Source organism: Papaver somniferum, chromosome 8 (genome assembly GCF_003573695.1).
Source record: "Papaver somniferum cultivar HN1 chromosome 8, ASM357369v1, whole genome shotgun sequence".
Classification (NCBI taxonomy): domain Eukaryota; kingdom Viridiplantae; phylum Streptophyta; class Magnoliopsida; order Ranunculales; family Papaveraceae; genus Papaver; species Papaver somniferum.
Window position 1 is genome coordinate 107,518,774 of NC_039365.1, and position 23,818 is coordinate 107,542,591.

At 34.8% G+C, this 23,818-nt stretch overlaps 2 protein-coding genes across 2 annotated transcripts; one reads left to right on the forward strand and one right to left on the reverse strand.

Moving 5' to 3' along the window:
- The first annotated feature begins 18,846 nt into the window (after positions 1–18,846).
- On the forward strand, positions 18,847–19,806 carry LOC113301184 (Werner Syndrome-like exonuclease). The gene has a single exon (XM_026549944.1). It carries the CDS (start codon positions 18,894–18,896, stop codon positions 19,521–19,523), a length of 630 nt encoding a protein of 209 aa, XP_026405729.1. The 5' UTR covers positions 18,847–18,893; the 3' UTR covers positions 19,524–19,806.
- Positions 19,807–20,164: 358 nt separating this feature from the next.
- Positions 20,165–23,818, reverse strand: LOC113302507 (vesicle-associated protein 2-1-like). Its single transcript, XM_026551428.1, has 9 exons — positions 23,800–23,818; positions 23,602–23,684; positions 23,282–23,397; positions 23,119–23,189; positions 22,956–23,037; positions 22,572–22,687; positions 22,358–22,489; positions 20,772–20,846; positions 20,165–20,502 (listed from the first exon to the last, which is right to left on the reverse strand). Exons 3-9 carry the CDS (start codon positions 23,328–23,330, stop codon positions 20,374–20,376), a joined length of 654 nt encoding a protein of 217 aa, XP_026407213.1. The 5' UTR covers positions 23,331–23,397; positions 23,602–23,684; positions 23,800–23,818; the 3' UTR covers positions 20,165–20,373.

A 23,818-nucleotide genomic window follows, 5' to 3' on the forward strand; every position in this document is an offset into this window, starting at 1 on the left:
AAAGGACTGGCCTTCATACATGCACTTTGACATGTGTTCCAAACAACTCATTAGTTATAATGTTCTTCACAACTCTGGACGAACGAGCTTTCCCATTTACTGATTTCACAAACTCTTGGGTAATAAACAAACGCTCGATCGAACGTCGACTGATGATGTTCTTGATTATAATATTTTTGATTAAAATTCATTATGAATTTTTCTAACTCGAGCACAATAAATTACGTCCTTCATAGTGTTGTCTAAATCTAGCAAGGACCCATGCACAACTCTAATTAGATGTAAGTCCAATATATAAGCAGCAGAAGGTACCCACTGTTAATGGTGTTTTTTTTTTTACAAGGGAAAAACTTGTAAATCCGCCACTGCACCTGTATCAAAGACACACACACATATATATATACTAGGTATTACCCCAGCCTATGGCCGGGGCTCAACTTTTTTTTTCTTGTTGTTTGGTCGCTAGTCAGTATTTTTCCACAAAATTTTAGTCATTAGCAAAACTAATTAGATTAGAACTGTCAAACATCGATCCTATAAGTTAGTTAGGGCCTGCGTCTCTAATATTTTGTGGTCATGTCAAATTAGACAGTCTTACAACCCCGACCTTGGCCTCTTAAGGATTTCATAGTTTTTTGTTGGTCGTGTCCGGAGCTTACAGCCCCGACCGTGGCCTCTTAACCATGTCATAGTGTCTTGTTGGTCGTGTCAAATTAGTCTGATACTTACATCCTTCCAAAGTCTAATTATATCTTAAAAACATGAATCGTTCTACCAAAATCTAATTACTATCTTAACAATATTGTCAACGTGTTTAGTTAGTTGGGTCAGATTAACCGGTCCATAGAGTTGCTAGGTTTCTTCTTTCGAACAATTATAGATAGTAGGAATTACCTATAGGTACTAGTTTAGTGATACTAATTAGTGGCAGGTCCACCCACTAAAGCCCAGTAAGCATAGGTCCATAATTAAAAGAAAACATGAAACTGGACCTAATTTTTTAAGCCTAGGTCCTGTACACGTGCGAGACACATGTGACGTATAATCATAATTCCCAAAACACCCCGCACTATATAACAATGGATAGAGACGTTCGTTTCTTTTTCATTCTCTCAATTTATGTTTTCAGAGAAGAGCTCTGCAAGTGAAGATTATTTGAGGTCCTTGTTCGATTCGTGAGTTCGATTCATGAGTTCGAGCTCTGCAAGTGTAATCGGTAGGTGGATTTTTTGTTCTTACGATATTCATGCTTGATTTTTTATTTTTTTTACTTCGATTTTGATAAAAATCCTTCAGATCTAGATATAAAGTCATGTTTTATGTTTATTTCATTAGTAAATCTGATGTTTTAATTCCATTTTGTTGGTCTTTGGTTTGCTTTTAGTTTGCTTTTGTGTATTAATCATCAATACATATATGATGTACTAGTGGTTTTTGATGAAAATAGTCCAGATCTAGTTATGAAATCATGTTTTACGTTCGTTTCGTTTGTAGATCTGGTATTTTAGTTTCATTTTGGTGGCTTTTGGTTTGGTTTCAGTTTGGTTTTGTGTATTAACCATCAGTACGTATATGACGTACTGTTAATCTGTGTTTACTATGCATCTATAGGTTTGGTTTCAGTTTTTTACAGTGTTTTTTTGGTATGAATTGACAGTACATATATGGCGTACTCTTCTGATTTTCTTTTATTCGAAGTTTTTCCAGTTTTTTTTGTTCGATCCATGAGTATGTATGTATAATACTGAAGTGTTGTCATCTTTTTTAGTCTTATCCGTCAGTACATATACGAAATACTGTAATGTTTGTTTCGATCCTCTTATTTTTCATAGATCTATTACCTATTCTTGTCATGCAGTTGATTTGTTGTTCATGAATCTTCAGTACATATGTCGCATACTAGTAGGAAATGCTATTTGGATGTGCTTTGTCTCATTTTTTAGTCTTATCCGTCAGTACATATACAAAATACTATAATATCTGTTTCGATCCTCTTATTTTTCATAGTTCTGTCACCTATTCTTGTCATGAAATTGAGTTTGGCCACTTCTTTGACATGAAGTTCAGTTTTTAGTTCATGACTCCGCAGTACGTATATGTCAAGTTGATATAAACTTCTTCTAATTCTGTTTTATTCACAATTTTGCTACTTCTTTTGGTTTGATCCATGAGTACGTATGTGAGATACTAAAATATGTGCTTTGATTCGGTTATATTCATGGATTCATCACTCCTTGACATGCAATTGAGTTTTTAGTTTATGAATCTGCAGTACGTATATGACGTACTGATAGAAACTTCTTTTGATTCTGTTTTGTTCATAGTTTTGCCACTTTTTTTTTGTTTGACCCATGAGTACGTGTGCGAAATACTGAAATAGATGGTAGCTTTGTTGATGTGTTTTAATATTGTTACATTCTGATCACATTTACAGGTTCCATATGTCCAACGGATACACACTCTATATGTAAGCAGTGCGGCAGATATATACTCAGATTTGTAAGTAGTGCAGAAGATATGTACTCAGATTTGTAAAAAGTGCAGCAGATATGTACTCAAATTTTAAGCATGGTGGCAGATATGTACTCAAATTTGTAACACAAATTTAGCAGATATGTACTCAAATTTGTGGTATTTTATATGTTTTAATTAAATTTGGACCTCCCGATAAATAAAATCTCGATTTGGTAGAAGTATGTTACTTCACACATATTTAACCAGTAGGGTATATTAGTCGTTTCCATATTTTCAAAAAACTTTGGACCCTAGGATAAGAATAAAATCCGGTTGAATCCTCCTATAAATAACCTTATGGGCTTAGGACCAAACAAGAAATTTTCCTTATAGATATGGGATCTCAAAACTGACGTTGCCGCATGGCCCGTATCGGATCCAACAGTTATATATCCCTATTCAATAGTATGCTTAAAAAAAAACTATCAATGGCGATCAACATAACAGTCAAGTCGACGTCTTCACTACGTTGAAAATAGGAAAGGAAATTAATTTCTTCTTCCCGGTCGAACACAACTCTCCGTTATGTTACAAAGTTTTCTTGACTTAATCGTCCATTAGGATATATAATAGATACGGCAAAAGCTGGTAGAGCATACAATAAGCAATTCAGGCTTTAATTAGGATATATAATAGAGATCAAGTTGATCTTGAATTACTGGGTGATGCTCCAGGAGATCTTCTGCTAAGCTTCCCATTAAGCCTCTGTGATCCATTCTTCGCAGCTCTTTTCTGGCAGGAAAAATCATATTGATAAACCAATAAATCAATTTTCTTCGGAAAAATCTATAATACGCGACTCTAATAAATCAAAAATCAGGCAAACCTATTAATACATCTTTGTGGTATTAGAATTAGGACGCAACTATATTAACGGAAACACAGTTATGAGAGGAAACATTCCATATTCTCCGTGTTAACATTAGGAAGGCGTAATATCACTGGAAGCTTATCAATATCAAGAAACCTAGGGATAGAAATATCACTGAAAGCTTAGCAAAGAAATCGACACTGTGTCCCTGGTTTACGAAACGATGAATGAATAAATTCATGTACGAACTTGAGATCAGAAACAGTTTTTTATTAATAGCATGAGCTCGTACTGATTCTTACGGAAACCAACTTATTTTAGGAAACCAAAACAGAGGCATTTTTTTTCACGTGATATATGGAATTGATAGTGATTTTAATAAACCGAAACGTAAGGCAACCAAGTGCCGTGAGTTTTTGTAGGAAACCCAAGAGATCCGACGGATGTCCATGTAGAACATATAACCAATCGATCTGTTTCACCGGATGACGAAATCTGAAAGAGCCGTGAGAGGTTGTTGTTCAAGGCATTGGATTTCTATGACTTATTGTTTGTGAACTATGGCTGTTACCCTGATAAGGAAGCTTTTAACGCACCCCTTTTTTTTTATAGAAATATTAGAATAAAAAGATAGATTGTATTTTGACTAATGCTGTCACGCAATCATGAAGATCAATCCAGTCACCATTAATTATCATTTCTCCATATATCTTTCATTGACTTGGTATGTTGTCTCCCCTTCAGATTATTTGTATCTAGACATCATATTTCATTCTCTTCCACATACGAACAGGACATTGGCGTCACCTTTTTTTTTCATGGAGTCCTTACCAAATTTGGTAAATCAAGGACTTTTTTTCTTGTTTCACTTTATGAAAGCCTATCTGTCTCAGGAAACCAACGATCCGACGGACAACCATATAAAGTTATATAAAACATATAATCGAGCGATCTGTGCCGCGGGATGACAACATCGATGGTTGTAATTGTCCACATACACAAAGGGCACTTGTTTTTATAATATATAGATAGATACATACGTGTGTGTGTATATATATATACACACACCAGGGCTTCACCCAGCTGAAATCTCAGTATTATATATATGTATATTTATCGACTATTCCAATACTTATATTGTATTCTTCTTTGTATTGAATCTACACTAATGGATAAGTGGGATTTATATTAATTTATTAAGGGGAATTTTTAGAGAAGACTTAAAAGTCATTTTCTTAAAGAGTCACATGTCACGTGCCTACATATTTGGGCTAGACTAGATCATGGGCTTAACCCAGTGAATCGTTGGCAAGGACCATTACAGGGCCGAGTGGTAATTACTAGTAGTTGTTTTTTATTTCCTCGAGTTCTGTACTTCTTCAGGTGATGTAATTAGGGTGGTTGATCTTGTCTTAACGGATTGGGTGTTTAAGTACCAATCATTGGTAAACACTAAAAAAAAATCAATGAAAATTTTGTTTTGCTTTCAAAATTAAAAGTTAGGCTCTGCTTGCAGAGAGAAAGCAGCTTGTTGCTAATCTATCGATCAAAATCCTTGTAGTTGTACATCAATACACTACATCACATTCAGTATTGTCTACGGGTTCGGTTCCTTCCAGTTACAGTCGGAACTAGTATTAAAATTTTTTCGTGGTTGTTGGATGGATGGATGGAAATAAGTTCATGGTCGTAGAGATAAAGTAAACATTACCCGATATAGGTAAATCTGACCCAATTCCTTTTGAATATCTACTATCAGCGGAGTATAATTATCTTTTGTTAGAAAACCTGCTCATATAGCTAGTTTTCATCACCCTAAAATATTTGTACCAATCAAGATACGCAAAGTGTCCCTCCCAAAATTACAAACACCTAAGAATCCTTCTTTAACCAATAGAAAGAGAGGGTTACACCACAATAGCTTTTCAAAGTATTAGAGCATCTCCCACGAGAGGATGTCAACTTCCGAAATATATGGTTACCTAGGATATATTCAACTTTTAACTAAATTTCATCTCCTACAGAGATATAAAGAAAGAATATGGAGATGAGCCGGATAATGGTTAATAATATATCCTCTATGAGATATATTCAACTGCTAGAAATGATAATCCCATTAGGAAACCATTCAGATTTAATAAGTGTCTTTTAAGAGATGATTTTTTCTCTAATATTGTTGCTTCTTATTGGTCGCATGCTTTTAATGGTTCTCATGCATATAACACTCCACATCTCTGTCAAATGTTAAATTTTATCCTCAACGGTGGAATATCAGTTCATTTGGTAACTTTCGTACCCATATTAGAGATATTAGAGATGAAATTGATCTAGTTAATGGTTTGAATTATTCTGATGACATGTATAGAAACTTAAATAGTTACATGATAAGCTTAAATATTGGCCCGATATTGAACATGATTATTGGAGTCAGAAATGTCAAGATTGTATCCTAGTTTTGGATGACAAAAACACTAGGTATTTTCATGAGAGAGCAAATTATAGAAGAAGAAAAACTCAAATAGAATCCCTGCAAAATAACCCAGGAATCTGGTTTACATATAAAGTTGACATTGCAAGTAATCTTAAAGACCATTTTTACGTTATTAGCAGGTCTAGTAAACTTATTATTCTTCCTGACTCTATAGGTGAGACCCAATCTTGTATTACGCAAGATGATAATGATTTGTTGTTAGAGGTACCTAGTCTTACTGAAATTAAGGATGACATATTTAATATGAAATCTTGGACATCCCCGTGTCCGGATAGGTTTCCTCCTGACTTTTATCAGAAAATGTGGGATGTAGTAGCCGAGGATACAGTGCATACTATTCAAGATTTTTCCCCTTAAAGCATATTTTAAGGCAATGTAATCATAATTTTATTTCACTCATTCCTAAAGCCCTTTGTCCCGTAAATGCAACTGAGTTTAGTCCGATTAGTCTGTGTAATACGTCGTATAAAATCATCTCGAAAATCATTTCAAATAGGCTTAGGTGTATGCTTAACATAATTATCACTCCATATCAAGCGACTTTCTTATAGAATATGCCGATGGCTAACAACATTTTTATAGCCAATGAGTTGGTGGACACTATGAAGAAACTGGAATCTAGCAAGGGACTTATGGCCATTAAATTGGATATGTCGAAGGTGTTCGACATAGTGGAGTGTGGTTTTATTTTACTTTCTTTGAAAAAACTTGGATTTCATGATGATTTCTGCAGGTTACTTGGCCAATGTATCTCAACAACCTCTACATCAATCTTATTGAATGAAGCGCTAGGTGATATCTTCTTTACATGAAAGGGGTCTCCGACAGGGAGATCCACATATTTGTTCATTTTATGTATGAAATTTATATCTAAGTGTCTCTTAGACGCTTAACAAAAGGTGTTTTACATGGTGTGAAAGTCAGCAAGAATAGTCATGCTTCTGGAGCTACACAAATAGTTATTAAATCATTAGTACCATAAAAACATTTCTCCTAGAATATTTGTTATTACGAATAAGAGAAACTCTGTTATATCCATTTGTGTATATTCATTGTACTCTATGGATACAGGAATACATAGAGTCGAACAAAGTAAAATAAGAAATTGAAAGATTATCCATCTATTCTTTGCCGACGATTGTCGGATTTTTTTTAAAAGCCATAACTAGTGAACTTGGGGTTGTGCAGGATATCATTTTTAAGTTTAATTCTTTGTTAGGGAAATCTATAAACTTTGAAAAGTCAGGGATTTCTTTTAGCCCTAAAACTGATAATAGAACCAAAAATAACATAGTGAACATTCTAGGTATTAAGAAAATGAGCTTTCAAGATAAATATTTGGGTGTCCCCTTGCTCCTCCAAAGGCATAAGATGGAGTCTTTTGAAGCCCTCCTCGTAAAGTTCAACGACAAACTCGATATTTGGAAATCTAAGCACTTCAACCCTGCGGATAAAATTGTCCTTATCCAAATTGTACTTGGAGCCATTGCGTCCCACCATATGGAAGATTTTTCTATGCCTAAAGATCTTACCAAGAAAATTGACACAACACAAATGAAATTCTTGTGGAATAAAGAACAAGAAACTAAAGGTTTGTATATTACTATTGGGACCACATGTATCTTCCAAAAGTTTATGGTTTATGGTGACCTAAACATTAAAAGATCGACATCGTGAATGTTTCTTTGTTGGCCAGGTTGGCGTGAAGGATGTTGGATCAGTCGGATGCTTTATGGGCCACTATCCTGAAGCATAAATACTTTTAAGATATATATCATTTAGTTAATCAATTTACATCTAGAGGTTCTTGGTTATGGAAGGGTATCAGGGAAGGTCTAGATATCATTAAACAACACTATTATTTTGAAATAGGTGATGAAACAAAAATAGGCATTTGGAAATATAATTGGATACCTTAAATATAGAAACCTCCTAATTCCATAATGGTGTCTGCAAATATGAAGTATGTTGATTAATCGATTGATAGTAAAACTAGGACTTGGAAAATGGATACTTTTAGGGCATAATTTGATGAGGAGACTATCAAATATATTATGTTTATTAGGATTCTAATGGAGGGCACATATAGGATTAAGTGGATACAAACCCGTAATGATATGTTTACAGTAAAAAGTGCTTATAAAGCAATTTTAAATAGGAAGATTCATCTGACTTCTATACCTAATCACCCGTTTTCATGTAATTTTTTTTGGAAATCTAAACTTCCACCGAAAATATTGTTATTCTTATGGAAATGCATGCATAACTGTTTAGCCGTAAAGGATAAAATAACAGGACATTTGCATGATGTAGATGCTATGTTATTTATGCACGGGCCATACGGAGAGTCTGCAACATTTGTTCATTGAATACGAATACGCTAAGAGGGTTTGGTCTACACTTGATCCTGTCTTAGCCTCTAAAATTGCTAATTTTGATATTTTTGTTTGGATTGGTAATTGGTTTGATAGTTCTTCAGTACTATGGACCAAAGACAAAAGATTATTGTTTTGGCAGAGACAACTATGTGGTTCCTATGTAAAAGCAGGTGTTCAATATTTTTTTGAAAATATTGATGTACATCCTAGGGTACTTGTTGGTCACATAATCCAAGACAAGAATGATTAGGAAAACTCATGTGGTAGCAAAACAAACATTTCAGTACTGGCTAGGATGAATAGAAATGGTGGATGGATTAAACCTATTGCACCTTTTATTAAGATTAATTTCGATGCCAGCTTTATTAAAGCATATAATAGAGTTGAAATCAGACTAATTATGCGTAACTTGGCAGGTGAATGCAGCGGAGCATGGGATCCAATCGATAACATTTGATAAGGAACAAGTTGAGGCAATTGGCACATTGAAATCTATTGCATGGGTTAAGGAGAAACGCATTCAGTAGATAGTCAAAACGTGATAGCCGCTATCAATGGGAACATATCAACCATCAAATGGACCACACAATCAGTTATTTCAGATTATTTGGATATGTTGGTAGATTTTCAAGAGAGGAAATGCACTTATGTTATTAGAGAAGCAAACAACACTACAGACCTGTTAGTTAAGGAGGCTTGTAATTCTATTTCAAAACTATCTAGTTTTAGAAGATCTCTTAGAAGATGCGATTAATCCTAACCATATTTTATTATTTTTATGTTTAAAAATTGTAAAAATCAATTATTTTGGGTAAAAAAATATTCAAAATATAATTAAAAAAAACGGTAAACCGATAAGGTTTGTACATGTGTACATGTTTTTTAATAGAAAAAGCAACGATCCTATACTGAACGGGATAATGCACCACGGGTTCTTCCTTGTCTCACTCAAAAAGTGAATCCCCTAGAGCTCACTAGCGGGTCCATTATTTTTGTTAGACACGGGACAATACACAGTGCATTCTCCCGATCAATATATCATTTTCGATGGAAAAATATCCCACTGGAGAAGATTTCATCCAACTTTCTAAAATCAAGGAAATTTCAGTTTAACCTCTTCCTACAACATCCCACATAGGAAAAACTTAGAGAATCCATTGGAGATACTCTTAAGGGGTAGAGATTCTAACAAAGGGTTAATGGACTAGGAATTCTATGAACATTAAGAGAGTTTTTAAATCTCTTGTTAGTCAATAGAGATTTTAAGAGAGTCACCTAAATTCCCTTGTTAGTCATGGATAATTTTTTTAAGTCTTTTAAATTGCTTAAAACTCCATGCTATTGGATTAAGATTTCTTAAACCCAAACACTCTTCTATTGGATCTATATTTCAAGTCATAAATTTGTAAATTTTAGAGATTTTGGAGGTCTTTTAGAAGAAAATAAGCATGAAAAAAATCTCAAAAGATAAGTGAGAATTTGAGAGACTTTGAATTTTGGATTATTTTCTCGTAAGCATCCAACATTACTTCGACTCATCTCAAAACAGTATAAAATTCTCGGCTCATAAGCATCAAAATTTATTAAGCTTGGTGATGTTATATAACATTACCTTCCACTCGAAGTCTCAAACCAATTATTACTGATACAAGATTGTGGGTCAATTGATATGCAAGATTGTACATGTTACCATTTCCTTAAGGTAAACAACGTGTATTACATTTTTTATATGCATAATATATTTCGCTTAACTATAATAACAACACATGTAACTTGGAACTTGTTTTTAATTGAAGCTATGGATGATACACATAATCATGTAATGGTAAAGAACATGGATGCCAAAATCTATAGTTTGAAACTTGTTTTTAATTGGAGATGTGGATTAAAGACAGAGTTATCAGTGAAGAGAGTTGCAGTGCAGGTTAAGGTTATTCAGTGGTGTAGGATAACAACCATCCTGTCACTTGCTGTCACAATTCTCACGTGTGAGATCATTACTTTTTGTTTGTTAGTGTCGGTTGAGACTTGTATTTATATCTCTTCCTATAACTTTATTCTGTAATGAAAAATGTTTTTTCTGTAATCAAAATTTGAGTTTAATCACCATCAACACTATGTTGTTATGGTATCAGATAGGTTAGGGTTCGTTCATCAACTCTGTTACGATCATGTTCAATCTACGTAAAATCACTGCAAGCTGCTATGTCCTCTGTTTTTCAATCGAATTGAAGATTTCTTGTTGTGTTCTTGATGATTTTTTCATCTATTCACTCATTTCTTGATAGTTTCTCTAAAACTTTTTTCATTTACATCTGGTTTAATTGATCGGTTTGTTCATCAAATACCTTTTTTCTTTCACTGCTATTGTGATTCTTTTCTCACTCTTTGGTTCAAATACTTTATTTTTCATTTTCGTCTTCTGAATCTCAGATCTGTTTCTTAAAACTCATTAATCGAAAATCCGACCGCAACTACATTTTCCATTGTTCGTCTCAATCAAATCACAAACTTTGTGCATCTGAAACTCAAAGAAGACAATTATTTCACACGAAGAAATCTCATGAATCCTATAATTCATAAATACAAGCTTAGGCATTTCTTGGATGGTTCATATCCATGTCCTTCACAATATACATCACCAAGAAACGAAGCTAATGGCATTGAAAATTCTAACTACACGGATTGGCTTGAACAAGATTCTACCATCATTATGTGGATTAATTCTACAATCTCAGACACTGTTGAAAATGCGGGGGTATAACAACCACACCCAACAATTCGTTTGGCAATCTGAGAGGACTTACTCTAATATACTTCCTAGAGAATCAACTAGACAGTCAGACTCAATCTAGAGAAAAGTATATACAAGAGTTTATATCTATGACTCTTAATTCAATCTGCAATCAGCAAATAGAAATCCGTGATCCAATCAAATACAAGAGAAGTAACTTGAACCAAAATATTTTGTGTTAATCACAACCTATTCAATATCCACCGTGTATAAACCTCTGTAAGCAACAATCACTAAAGGAATATTTCAACACGATGTCCATTTGAATTAGGGTTAGTCCAGACTGGTCTAACAATGTGAAAATAACAAAATCAAGTGTTCAAGATCAATCAAGTCTTATCCAACAAACAAGGTCAGATTTAACAACTATGATTGATTAACGTACAACTTGTGATATTTCAATCATAAAGATAAACAATATAATGCGGAAAACAAATAACACAGACACCAGAAATTTTGTTAACGAGGAAACCGCAAATGCAGAAAAACCCCGGGACCTAGTGCAGAATAAACACACACTGATTACAAGTTGTTACACCAATTTCCTACTACCTATTCAGACTAGATGTAATACCTGCTTCAGTTGTATTCAATCACTTATAGAAATCCTAGCACAACACCGATTGTCTTTAGAAATTCTTCTCGTAAATATTCTAGCAGAACCCAAAGCTCTCTTTAGAAGATACAACAACATGATTGATATGATTCGATCTTTTGTTTGCACAAAACACCGGTTTGATTTTCCTTTAGATGTAAATCAAGGTTTTGGAAATCTTCTGTTTGTTTCGAACAACTACCATATAAAAGTAGAGATATCGAAACAAACTTGTAGATTAAGGTTTTAACTTACAATCAGTATGCGTACACACAAGGAGTCCGTGAACCTGATTTTCGGAAGTGAACTTGGGCGATTCCAAAGATCAATTTCCAAGTTAACAAAACCCTAATAATTATACAACAAGAACAACTAAAATAAATCTAGATATATCTTGTTTAAAACTTCTTAAGGATTTTTACGAGATACCTTAATCGAAGTTTTCTTTTTAGCTTCCGATTTGGTATACAATCGGAAACTGAAATCTATCAAAACCTGATCAATAACTCTTGAATGGTTTTATATCATAAGAGAAAATATTAGAATAGACAAGAGGTGAAAAACCTAGATTACAAGTTGTATAATCAATCACAAAGATTAAATCCAACCCGACTTTGTGATCCCCAATACAAAGACTTTTATCTCACTCTTGTTCACGAAGAACCGAAGACATGGAAAACAACCTTATGAAGCTTACACCAAATTTTCCAAAGGGGATGAAAAACGTGTAGTATTCACGAACCCTTTATCTATAATGAACAATAGCTTGGAAGCTAAGCAAATATATTTTCCTTTTTCAAGACTCTCCTAATTTTGGGAGTCTTTCCCAAGTTACAAACTCTTGCCAAAATAATTAAGTAAATAATTATTTTGGCAATGTAAGAGATTTCATTCCGTGGAAATGTAACCAGATCAAACATGCTCAAGATTATCTTTTGGTCGTTCCTATCAGTGGGTTAGACCAATGCCTCGGGCCTAGACACTTCAGAGCAGTTGTTTGTTATCGCCTTGGTATCCCTTTGTTTGTGGAAGATGGGTTGTGCTCTTGTTGTAATAGACCTATGGATATTTTTGGCGATCATGCACTTCACTATGCAAATCATGTTGGCCTCAAGTTTCGTCACGAATTAGTTCGTGATGTTATTGCAGATATTTGTTACAAAGCTTGTGTTCATGCTCGCAAATAAGTTGCTTTGGGTTTCTCGTCGGTTGATAACAAGGATTTACGTCCAACAGACATCCTTGTCCTCAGCTGGGAATATGGTCAAGACGTTTGTATGGATGTTACAGGAGTCTCTCCCTTCACTGGCGATGGAGTTCGTGCTTTCATCCCAGGTCAGCCCATTTCGAAAGCTATTTCGCGTAAGCGGTCTAAATATTTGAATGAATGTGTTGTGCATGGTTATGGTTTGGGTGTTTTAGCTTTTACTACTCTAGGGGAGCTAAGCGAAGACACTGTTTGTTTCTTCAAGCGTCTGAAAAATTGCTTAGTTAGTAATGATGTTGGGAGTGGTCTTGGTAGTTTTATTTTTCATAGATTGGGTATTGTTATTCAAAAGGGTGTTGGTGCCCAGCTTGTTGCTCGGCTGCCAACTAAAAACCCTGGTGTGTAATTTCTTCTTTTATAAATAAACTAGACACCTTTTTTTTTGAAAAAAAATAATTATTTAGCAAATATTGTATTTATGTGAATAAATCACATTTTAACTTAGGTAGGATTAAAAGTTATCACAAACACTTTAATATGGTAATCAAATATGTTTTGATTAATAGTCATCTTGCCTAGATAAGGAAACATCACCAATTTGACTAAAAAAGACTTCTAGTCACGTAATTGGGCCCAAGTCCGTGAACCATTACAAACAGTCCATGGATTGTTTCCTACGAACGAACTGTAACAGTTACAACAACACTTATAACTGTTACTTTAATAAATCACTCATAACTTCATCGTTATAACTCGGAATTGAGTGATTCTTGTCTTATTGAATTCGTAAGCTCATTCACTATAACATTAGAACCTTTCCAGGGATAAAGGTTATTGTAAAATAATTCATGGCTCGAATAACCTCGAGCATATATACATAAATGTACATTTACCGTCTTCGAACTTCATCCGTCAAGGGTAGCTTTGATTCTCCTTCTTAGACTTAATCTAGTCCGAAACTATCTATAGTATACTAAATCAAGAATGGATTTTGGCAACCAAAATTGACAACTAAATTGACATACCAACGCTAGTGGGTTCAACCGAGCAATGCTCTAACAACTGTAATTGCCTACTTCTCAAGATCTACATCATCTCATCAGTTATAGAGGAGTATTGAGGACAGGTTTGCTAAAGCTTCATCGAATTAAACTACGAACAAAGATTGTCACTTTAATTCAAGGTGATAAATCAGTTCCATCTCTTATCAATGAAATAAAACTTTTATCAGATCAATTGGCTGTTGCAGGGGAAATTGTGTCAGATAGAGAGATTGTTGTTATAACTCTCAAGGCTTCTGAATATATACCATTTGCTACTTCTATGAGGCATAGAAATCCTCCTATCACCAGTATTGAGTTGCATAATAATCTCCTAAGTGAAGAGGCAGTTGTCAGTGATAGACTCCAATCCACAAAGAATGAAATGGATTCAAAAGCTTTTATGGCAAATAACTCTAGGGGATATTACAGGGATAATTCAAGCAGAGGAAATTTTAGAGGTAGAATTTATACAGATGGCAGATATCCAAATCCCTCTATCTTTTCAAGACACTCATATGGTAGATTACACATCATTTCTGACAAGAAACCTTGTCAAATTTGTCTATCTGACAATCATCTTGCACCAGAATGTAATCACAGACTTAACTTCTCCTACAAAAGAAGAGAACCACCTGTTAATATGCAAGCTATGTTAGATGCTGCAGACATCTTTGATAATGATGAATGGATTGTATATAATGGAGCTAACAATCACATTACATCAACTGCTGATGTTTTACAAGAGGTTACTCCTTATGATGGCTCAAAAAGCATACATACTTCAAATGGAGGAGGTATGTCTATTACTCATACATGACACTGTAGTAGGATTGTTAATGATCATTGCTTCATGTTAAATTATGTCCTTCTTGTTCCTCATGCCTCTCATAACTTATTGTCAGTACATAAATTCACTAATGACAATAATTGCTCTCTAACTCTTGATTCTCATGGTTTCTCTGTGAAGGATCAGACTTTTGGGAAGATTCTCTTCCAAGGTCCACATAAAAATGGTATATATCCTATCAACTCCAGTTCACCACCTCAAGCCTATACTTCCACAATCAATGATACATCTCTTCTACACAAAAGATTTGGCCATCCATCTTTTCAGATTTTTCAGAAAATCTGTAAAATTTTACATCTAGCTAATGTTTCAAATAAACCTTTATTTTGTAATGACTACAAATTATGCAGATCACAAAAATTACCATTTCAAATATCTTCTATTGTTGCTACTCATCCCCTATAATTGTTGCACATGGACCTTTGGGGTCCATGCCATATAACCTATGTGTCAGGCAGTTTGTACTATGCCAATATTATTGATGAATATACAGAGTACTGTTGGACTTTACCATTGACTTCTAAATCTGACTTTAAACATGTTTTTGTATCTTTTGTAACCAGAATTGAAAAACTTCTATCTCATTCTGTTATCACCATCAGAACTGACAATAATTGAGAGTTTCTAAATACCTTTCTTAATCAATATTGTCAATCTAGAGGTATTACTCATGAATTTAGTTTCCCTCACACACCAAAACAAAATGGTGTTGCAGAGGTCAAGCATAACATCTTCTAGGTGTCACTGGAACTCTTCTTTTAAAATCTGGTTTACCATACATATATTGGGTAGAAGCTCTTCAAACTGATAACTACCTCATTAACAGATTACCGACCAGATCTTTTGCTTTCAATTCACCCTATAACTCTCTATTTCATAAACAACCTGACTACAGTTTTCTTAAGGTTTTTGGTTGTGCTTGTTTTCAATGGTTAAAACCTTATACCTCCAACAAACTTGAACCAATAAGCAAACTTTGCATTTTTCTAGTTTATAGCTTGCCACATAAAGGTTACAGATTTCTTGACCCAATTTCAGGCATTATCTACATTTCAAGACATGCTTTATTCAATGGAAATTCATTTATATATAAAGATATTGCTTCCTCATTATCATCTGTTGATCTTTTGCCTTCATCATCATCTTCATCCACGTTTTTTCCTTTATCATCATCTCCTATTGAGTCTACTCTATCCTCACATGCTCCCACTCCCATTACTAAAAATGATCATAGCATGACTACTAGAGGTAAAAATGGAATTTTTACTCCAAAGTCCTATTTTGCTACTAAACAGCCTTTGCAGACTGCTTTTGTAAGCCATATTCCCAGAACCATTGGTGCTGCCAACAAGGAAAAAGTTTGGAGAGTCTCTTCAGTTAATGAATATAATGCACTTATGAATGCCGACACTTGGTCATTGGTTCCACCAGATGCTTCTCAAAATTTAATTGGATGTAAGTGGGTCTTTAGGATCAAATACAATCCTGATGGCAGTATTGATAGACACAAGGCCAGACTAGTAGCAAAAGAATATCATCAACAACAATGACTTGACTTTGAAGAAAACTTTATCCCTATTGCTAAGCCAACAAAAATTAGAATTATTCTCTTCATGATAATTCAGTTTGATTGGAAAGGGCATCAACTTGATGTAAGTAATGCATTCTTACATGGAGATTTACAGGAAGAGGTTTATATGTCTCAGCCCCCATGATTTGTAGATTCAGATAAACCAGATCATGTGTGTCTACTTCACAAATCTATATATGGGCTCAAGAAAGCACCAAGGGCTTGGTATGACAAACTTATCAATGCTTTGAAATCCTTGAAGTTTGTAAATTCTGTTGCTGGTCCATCTCTCTTTGTTCACAAGAAAGGTACACAAATGAATGTTGCTCTTGTTTATGTAGATGACATATTACTCATAGGTTTTTCTCCATATTTTCTTCAGCATGTCATTCTCAAATTACAAGAATATTTTCCTCTGAAAGATCTGGGTGACTTGAACTATTTTCAGGGTCTTGAGATTTACAGAAATTCAACATCTTTATATCTCACTCCGACCAAGTATGATGTAGATCTTATTCACAAATATCACTTGGAAGGTGCAAAACCATGTCATACTCCAATTTCAGCTAACTCTAAACTCAGTTCATCTTCAGGGGATCTTCTTGACAATCTAACATAATACAAATCATTGGTTGGGGATTTACAATATATTACTTGGACTAGACCTGATATTGCATTTGCAGTGAATCTTGTGTGTCAATTTATGCAGCATCCAAGAACTGAGCATCTTACTACAACCAAGAGAATTCTTAGGTATCTTAAAGGCAGCTTGGACTATGGTCTCCACTTCACCAAGGGAGATAGTTTTCTTTTAGGCTTCTTAGATGCAGATTTGGCTGGTAACATTGATGATAAAAGATCCACTGAAGGTTATTGTATATTTCTATGACCTAATGTTGTTTCTTGGTCTTCTAAGAAGCAAACTACAATTGCAAGGTCAAGCACAGAGGCAGAGTATATTACACTGGCACATAGTGCAGCTGAGATGGTTTGGATTTGTTATCTTCATCTTCCCATACTTTCCATTCCAAAGTTGGGTTGTGACAATATCAGTTCTATATCACTTGCTTTTAACCCAGTGATGCATTCAAGAATGAACCATATGCAGTTGGACTATCACTCCATTAGAGAGCTTGTTAAATCTAAGTCACTTGATGTGTTCTATGTTCATACACTTGATAAGATTGTAGATATTTTTACTAAGGGTCTTCATGCTCCAAGGTTTGTTATGTTAAGATCCAAGCTCAATGTCATCTCCCTGCCTTTGAGCTTGAGGGGGGCTAAGGCTAAGTCATATGGGCTAGATTGAGCTGCTAGATTGGCCAAAAAGTGTTGCAAATCAAGAAAAAAATGTGGGAAAAAAGTTAACACTACTTCTGTCTATTTCTCTCTCCTAGCAAGTGCTCGCAGTTTAAGTAGCAGCGAGATTGAAACGCTGAATGATTCAACGCTCAAAAAGTGGTCGCAAAGCTGAACGGTTCAGCGTTAATCTTCTCATAGTGCCACAAATAAAGAAAATAAGTGGGCCATATCATTACTTTAAGAAGTAAAATAGATGTGTTAATGACGTCTGATCACCTCACGCCTATTACCCAACAAACTTTACCTGTTGAATCCCTTTTTTTATGCAACAAACAGAGTTGGTCAAACAATATGTACTTTTTTGTGTGCAACAAACACTTCTCTTCGAGGGAAGAGATAAAATACGGAAAAATGATAAAAAAAATTGTGAGCGATGTTCGATTCAGAGCAAGTCTTCAGCGCGCAGCGCTGTTCTGTTCAGCGACTATCTGCTAGATTCGCCATACCATAGGACTTAGGAGATTGCACAGGCTGATGTGGATGGCCAATCTAACAGCTAGATATCTAGCCCATATGACTTAGCCTAAAAACAGAGTTATCAGTGAAGAGAGTTGCAGTGCAGGTTAAAGTTATTCAGTGGTGTAAGATAACAGCCAGCCTGTCACTTGCTGTCACAATTCTCACGTGTGGGATCATTTATTTACTGTCTGTTAATGTCGGTTGAGACTTGTATCTATATCTCTTCCTACAACTTTATTATGTAATGAAAACTGTTTCTTCCGTAATCAAGATTTGAGTTCAATCACCATCAACACTATGTTGTTATGGCTGCTACACATAATCATGTAACGGTAAAGAGCATGAATGTGACTGTCTATCCTAATCATAAGGAAATATCGTTTCAAAACATTTTAACTGCATGTTAAAATTCATACCCGTGTTAAATTTTATATTGTAAAAAAAATTGTCTCAATAAACCACAATGATTCTCTAAAAATTTACTCCTTTCTGAATATCCTTGAAATTCTTATTTAACTACGACCCTGTAAATTTCTAACCCAGCCAGATCTTCTAACTAATCTGACTCAGGTATAGACACCACTTCGGACTCGAGTCAGATTCAAATAAGAAGATTTACTTACCAAAATTAATTTTACGGATGTCAAAATATGTTATTTTCCTTTTTGGTGATTTACTCTGTCGTTCAAGCCGTTCTTATCCGTTTCCATCGTACGGTTCCACCACTACTAATTCAACAGATTCTCTAAATTCTCATTCCCATTTTGAGATTTTATTCTCTTTCTAGAAAAAACACAAACTACCACCACCACCACTACCACCATGGGAATTTCCATTCATGATCTTCCAAAGCACTACCCAGAAACACAACAATTCTATTCTGTAATCATAGACGATGATCGAATCAGAACAGTCGTCACTAAGCATTCTTCAACAGTCGATCACTGGATTAGCAGGATTTACAGTGATTACAATGGAGTACTAGATCATCTTATCGTTGGTCTTGATTTAGAATGGAAACCTACTTATGACCGTTACAGAAATCAAGTCGCAACACTACAACTCTGTGTTGGTCGTAGATGTTTGATTTTTCAAATCAAACATGCAGATGAAATCCCTTCTTCTCTTGTTGAGTTTCTCGGAGACCCTGATTTTACATTTGTTGGAGTTAGGATCGATGAAGATATTCAAAAACTTGATGATGATTATGACTTAGAAGTTGGGGTTGCTGTTGATCTTAGGTATTTGGCTGCTGATAGGTATAATTCGAAGGCACTCAAGAATGCTGGGTTGATGGGATTGGCTGGAATTGTATTAAACTATGGTGATATTGAAAAACCTAGGCATGTTACTATGAGTAATTGGGAGGATTATTGGCTTTCTCTCGATCAGATTAAGTATGCTTGCGTTGATGCTTATGTTTCTTTCGAGATCGGTAAAGAACTCCTCTGAAAATGGTGTGAATCGTCGATTTCCAGTTCTGTTAGGTTTTTTTTTTGCATGCTTGTTTATGAAGATGTTATTAGGTTCTTAGTGTCTTATGCTTTTTTTTATTAAGTTAGGGTTTCAAGGTTTTGCATGCGAGTATAAGAAGATCAAAGTCAGGGTTTATGTTAATGCTTATGAGTGTACGACTCTCTCTGTAAACATTTACAGTTTTTTTTTTTTTATGTTGATCGTTCTTCTACTCTATTGTTGTTATCTAACAAGCCTTTGATTAAATATTTTCTGGTTTGAATTTTGTCTATTTTTTTATTTTTTTGTTTGTTTAATTAGGGATAAGAAAAGTATCTTCAATTTCAGTCTCTTTCAGTTTTCCTAGGTTCTTATTTACGTTTTGAAAGTAAATGCGTAAAGCCAAAAGATGTGCTGTTGGCATGTGACAAAAACGAAGGATCTAGTCTTTTGGATTTAGGCAGCCACGGCAAGAAGACCTGGGCAATAACTTAGAAAAGAGAACTAAAAACAAGATTTTTGTCATCTCTTTTTGAATGGATCTTCGTTTAAGATGGTGCAGAAAATGGAAAACACAACCACAAAAAAAAACAAATAACTTAGAAATGTGATAGTTTTATCAGGTGGAAGAGCTGGAGTAGTGAACAGATTTCCATTCAAAAAGAGTACCAAATATTACACTGAGAGGGATGGACAACAAGATTATATCCCATATTACAAAAAAGAATGGAAAAGAAAAACCAGAAATAATAGACAACAAAGATTATATATCTTCAAAGGGTGTGAACTGTGAAAAATGTTTTGTAAGTTATTCAGTAGATGATGATACAGACAAACAATGCTAGGTTTAAGATGGTGCAGAAAATGCCAGGTTTAAGATGAACCCAACCATGATACCAATGAGTGCTACAAAAGCAGCAAACATTAATGTGAAACCTGGATCACTTTTCCGATTTCTTCGTCTCCTCAGAAGTTCCTGAAAAAGATAAAACAGGAATACCCAAAAGAAATGTCAATTGGTAGCAACCTTAATACGCAAAAGGATTTCCCACACTAAAACTTTGTAGAGGTTGTTGTTTTACAAAAACTACAGAATTGAGCCACTGGAGACTTAATAATTTTATCTAAAAAAACATAAGCCATTCACATTCCTGCCAAAATACCAAAGCTCTTGTCCCAAAACTTCATCAGAGATTTGAGGGCCAAAAATACAATAAAGAGAGAGTGATGCTCGAGCGTATATACCAGTTCCTGCTGCAACTGCTGAGTTTGGTGAATAGCTGCATCCCTTTCCTCCTTGAGAACTTGCACTGCTTGCATCTAGAAACAAGAAGATTAATTAAAATGTCAGGATTTAACATAACATTAGCCCCGTTAATAAAACCTGCGAAAAATCAAATTTACATGCACTTAAAAGAAGATAGTTGATAATCACATAACATTTTTCAACAAATAGAAGCTAAAAGGATGGAGCCTTGTTAAACGATCAACCAGGAAGCATCACGCAGCAACAGAGTGTAATTCAGATATTTACCACGACCAGATTTTATGTCTTGATAATAGAAACATACAAAATACTACATCAAGGTTCAAGTCATGGAGGAACTACATGAAGGTGTAGAATTAAGGCCAGATTCGCCAGAAGAGAGAAAATTCCCTGTGCCGAAGAAAAATTGTCACGCGAATGGTAACTGACTAGAGTTTTGGGCCCCTAATGGAAGGCTAGCTGAACATATGTGATGGTCATCACAGATAAGATCACAGGGAAGTGGAAACTGATTTGTTTAATCCTTGATGATTGAATCTACACGAGTTACAAGTCTCTGGACAGTTTGGTGCTTCAAGCAAGTTGCTTTTCTGGATCAGCATGCAAAAGCAATTACCAACTTTCAAGTTCTCTGCGATGGAAAATTTCATGAAAATCCAAAGAAAAAAGTTCAATAGTTCATTGCCATGTAGGCAATTTTTCCACGTAAAAGTATCTTTAAATAGGGTCTGGATAACCCCACACACAAGTTTTGGGAACTAAAACAGAACAGAAAGATTAAGGAAGCAAATAAGTTCCACCAACAATATTAGTTGGATGACAGATGCATATACCCAAGCTGCCATAAAGAAGCATCCACCCCAAGTACTAAATAGCCTAACGGCAAACTTCACAAACCAAATTAATGATTTCTCAAAGGTCTAGGTTACGAGCAGTTTACTATCATTTGGAAACATTCTAAGTTAGAGAAGAGTACAGTTCGTAAATACAACAAGTTACAACATAAAAGATTCTTAGGCGTGGGACTTCAGCCTTTAAGTACCATATGAAACAACCTGCCAACCTTTTTTAAGTAAAGGAACACAAAATTGTAAAAGCTTTAGTGAATTATGTTTGTTCAGTCATTGGAGCTCACATTGAGCAAAATAAAACATGGTAACTAACATAATGTACTCGGTAGTTAAAGTTAAACATCCAAATCCAAGAAGAAAAGGAAGCTAAGGCAACTTTAGACTCTAAAGTTACACTCCATATTTTTCCATAAAGTGGAAATCTTTCGGAAAACATGTTGAGCTAAGATATCCGGCAAACTGTGGGTATCACCTAGAAAAAGCATGTTTTAGTGTCTTGCCAATGCAATTTAGTAAAGCAAATTTGATGGCTACTATCCGTAGCGGAAAGTGGAATCGGTATTTAGAAAAAGATGGCATATTAAGGGAATCTATCTATGGCGAGGATCATCAGTCAGGTGCACATTCATATAAATACGAAGATAACTTTTGGAAGAACATCCGCATTATTGATGAGACTACGTGGGTGAAAGAAGTTAAGCAGAAGATCTTACAGAGCTGCTGTCCATTCGTTTAAAGCTCCTCGAGGAAAGTCGTTCTTCGTCTGCGTTACCATGACCTGAGGGAGTGTTATAAACAACCTTCAGCTTGCACTCCTCTATTGTCTTTTCGCCGTCTTTGCTGAACTGTAGATAGAATTCTAATTACTACAAGTTAAAATCGAAGAAAATGAAGTTAAGATACAGCCAGGAAGAGAAGACAGCTCACAGTATCTTGTGGTATCTCATCAACATAAGTATTTGGAGGTACTTTTGTGCTTTGCAGGAGAAATTTATCTTTACATTGCATATCTGGAGGGCATTCTCTTTGAGCTTGAAGAGTGACTTCATATCCAAAAAAGATAAGGTCAGAGCGATGAGAAAAGTAGAATCTTTAGTTACGATCAGGATATATTAAAAATCTAAAGGATCGAAAACGTAATAGGTATCCAGTATCCTGAACAAATGCACATTACACTGTCAATCATTTTCCCATACAAGATCCCTGACATGTACAATGTGTATTGCTAAACAGTAGAAGCACGCTCCCAACTATTCATATCACCTATCTATGGAAAATTCATGATAAAAATAGGGGTTCTTATGTTGTTACCTGTTATGACACATGAATCCCAAGGTTGTATAACGCCGGTATTTGGTCGTACGAAATATTTCTTGGGTGATGTGGTTTTGACCTAGTAAAAACAACAGGAAATTCATGACTTCAACAGACACTCATCGCTGAATAATACAGAAGAAATGACTCAAGAAAGTACCTTGAAGGCAACATGGTGTTCGGTATTGTTTGCCACTTTAAGATCACAATACGTTTGTTTTTCCAGCTCAACTGTTTTCAATCAATATAAGTTTCACAATTGACAAAGACCCAAATGTACAATATAGCATGAAAAAGATAAGAAAAAGTTTGGGATTGCTTACAATCAAATGCCAGTTCCTCTGGATAAACAGAGATCAAGCCATTACTCATGATTACAACCAGATTGATCTCAACCAAGAATCTTCACTTATTAATTAAACAACCCAACAACAATAATCTGTAATACAAAGAGGTTATTACCTAATTTTTTTAAAACCCTAGATCAAGAAATTGAAGCTCTAAAGTAAAAATGAAAAACATAGAAGAACAAAATTAAACTAAACAAAAATTAGACAAAATTAAGAAAAACGAAAATGAAGGATCCACAAAAAGAAGAACACACACTTAGAAAAATCAGTTAACATGTAAGGGGATATATTACCAACGACATTAACGGAATCCTCGGTCAAAATGCATCGAACAATTCACCGTGGAAATCGAACAAATTCTTCTTTCTTGAGGTCTCTATTTCAAATTCAATGCTCTCAGCTCAGGTTATCAATAATTAACGTTTCTTTTTTGTGTAATTAAAAATCAATAAAACCCATAAAGATAGGTATATGTTATTTTTCCTACTCACCAACTTATACAATATTTCT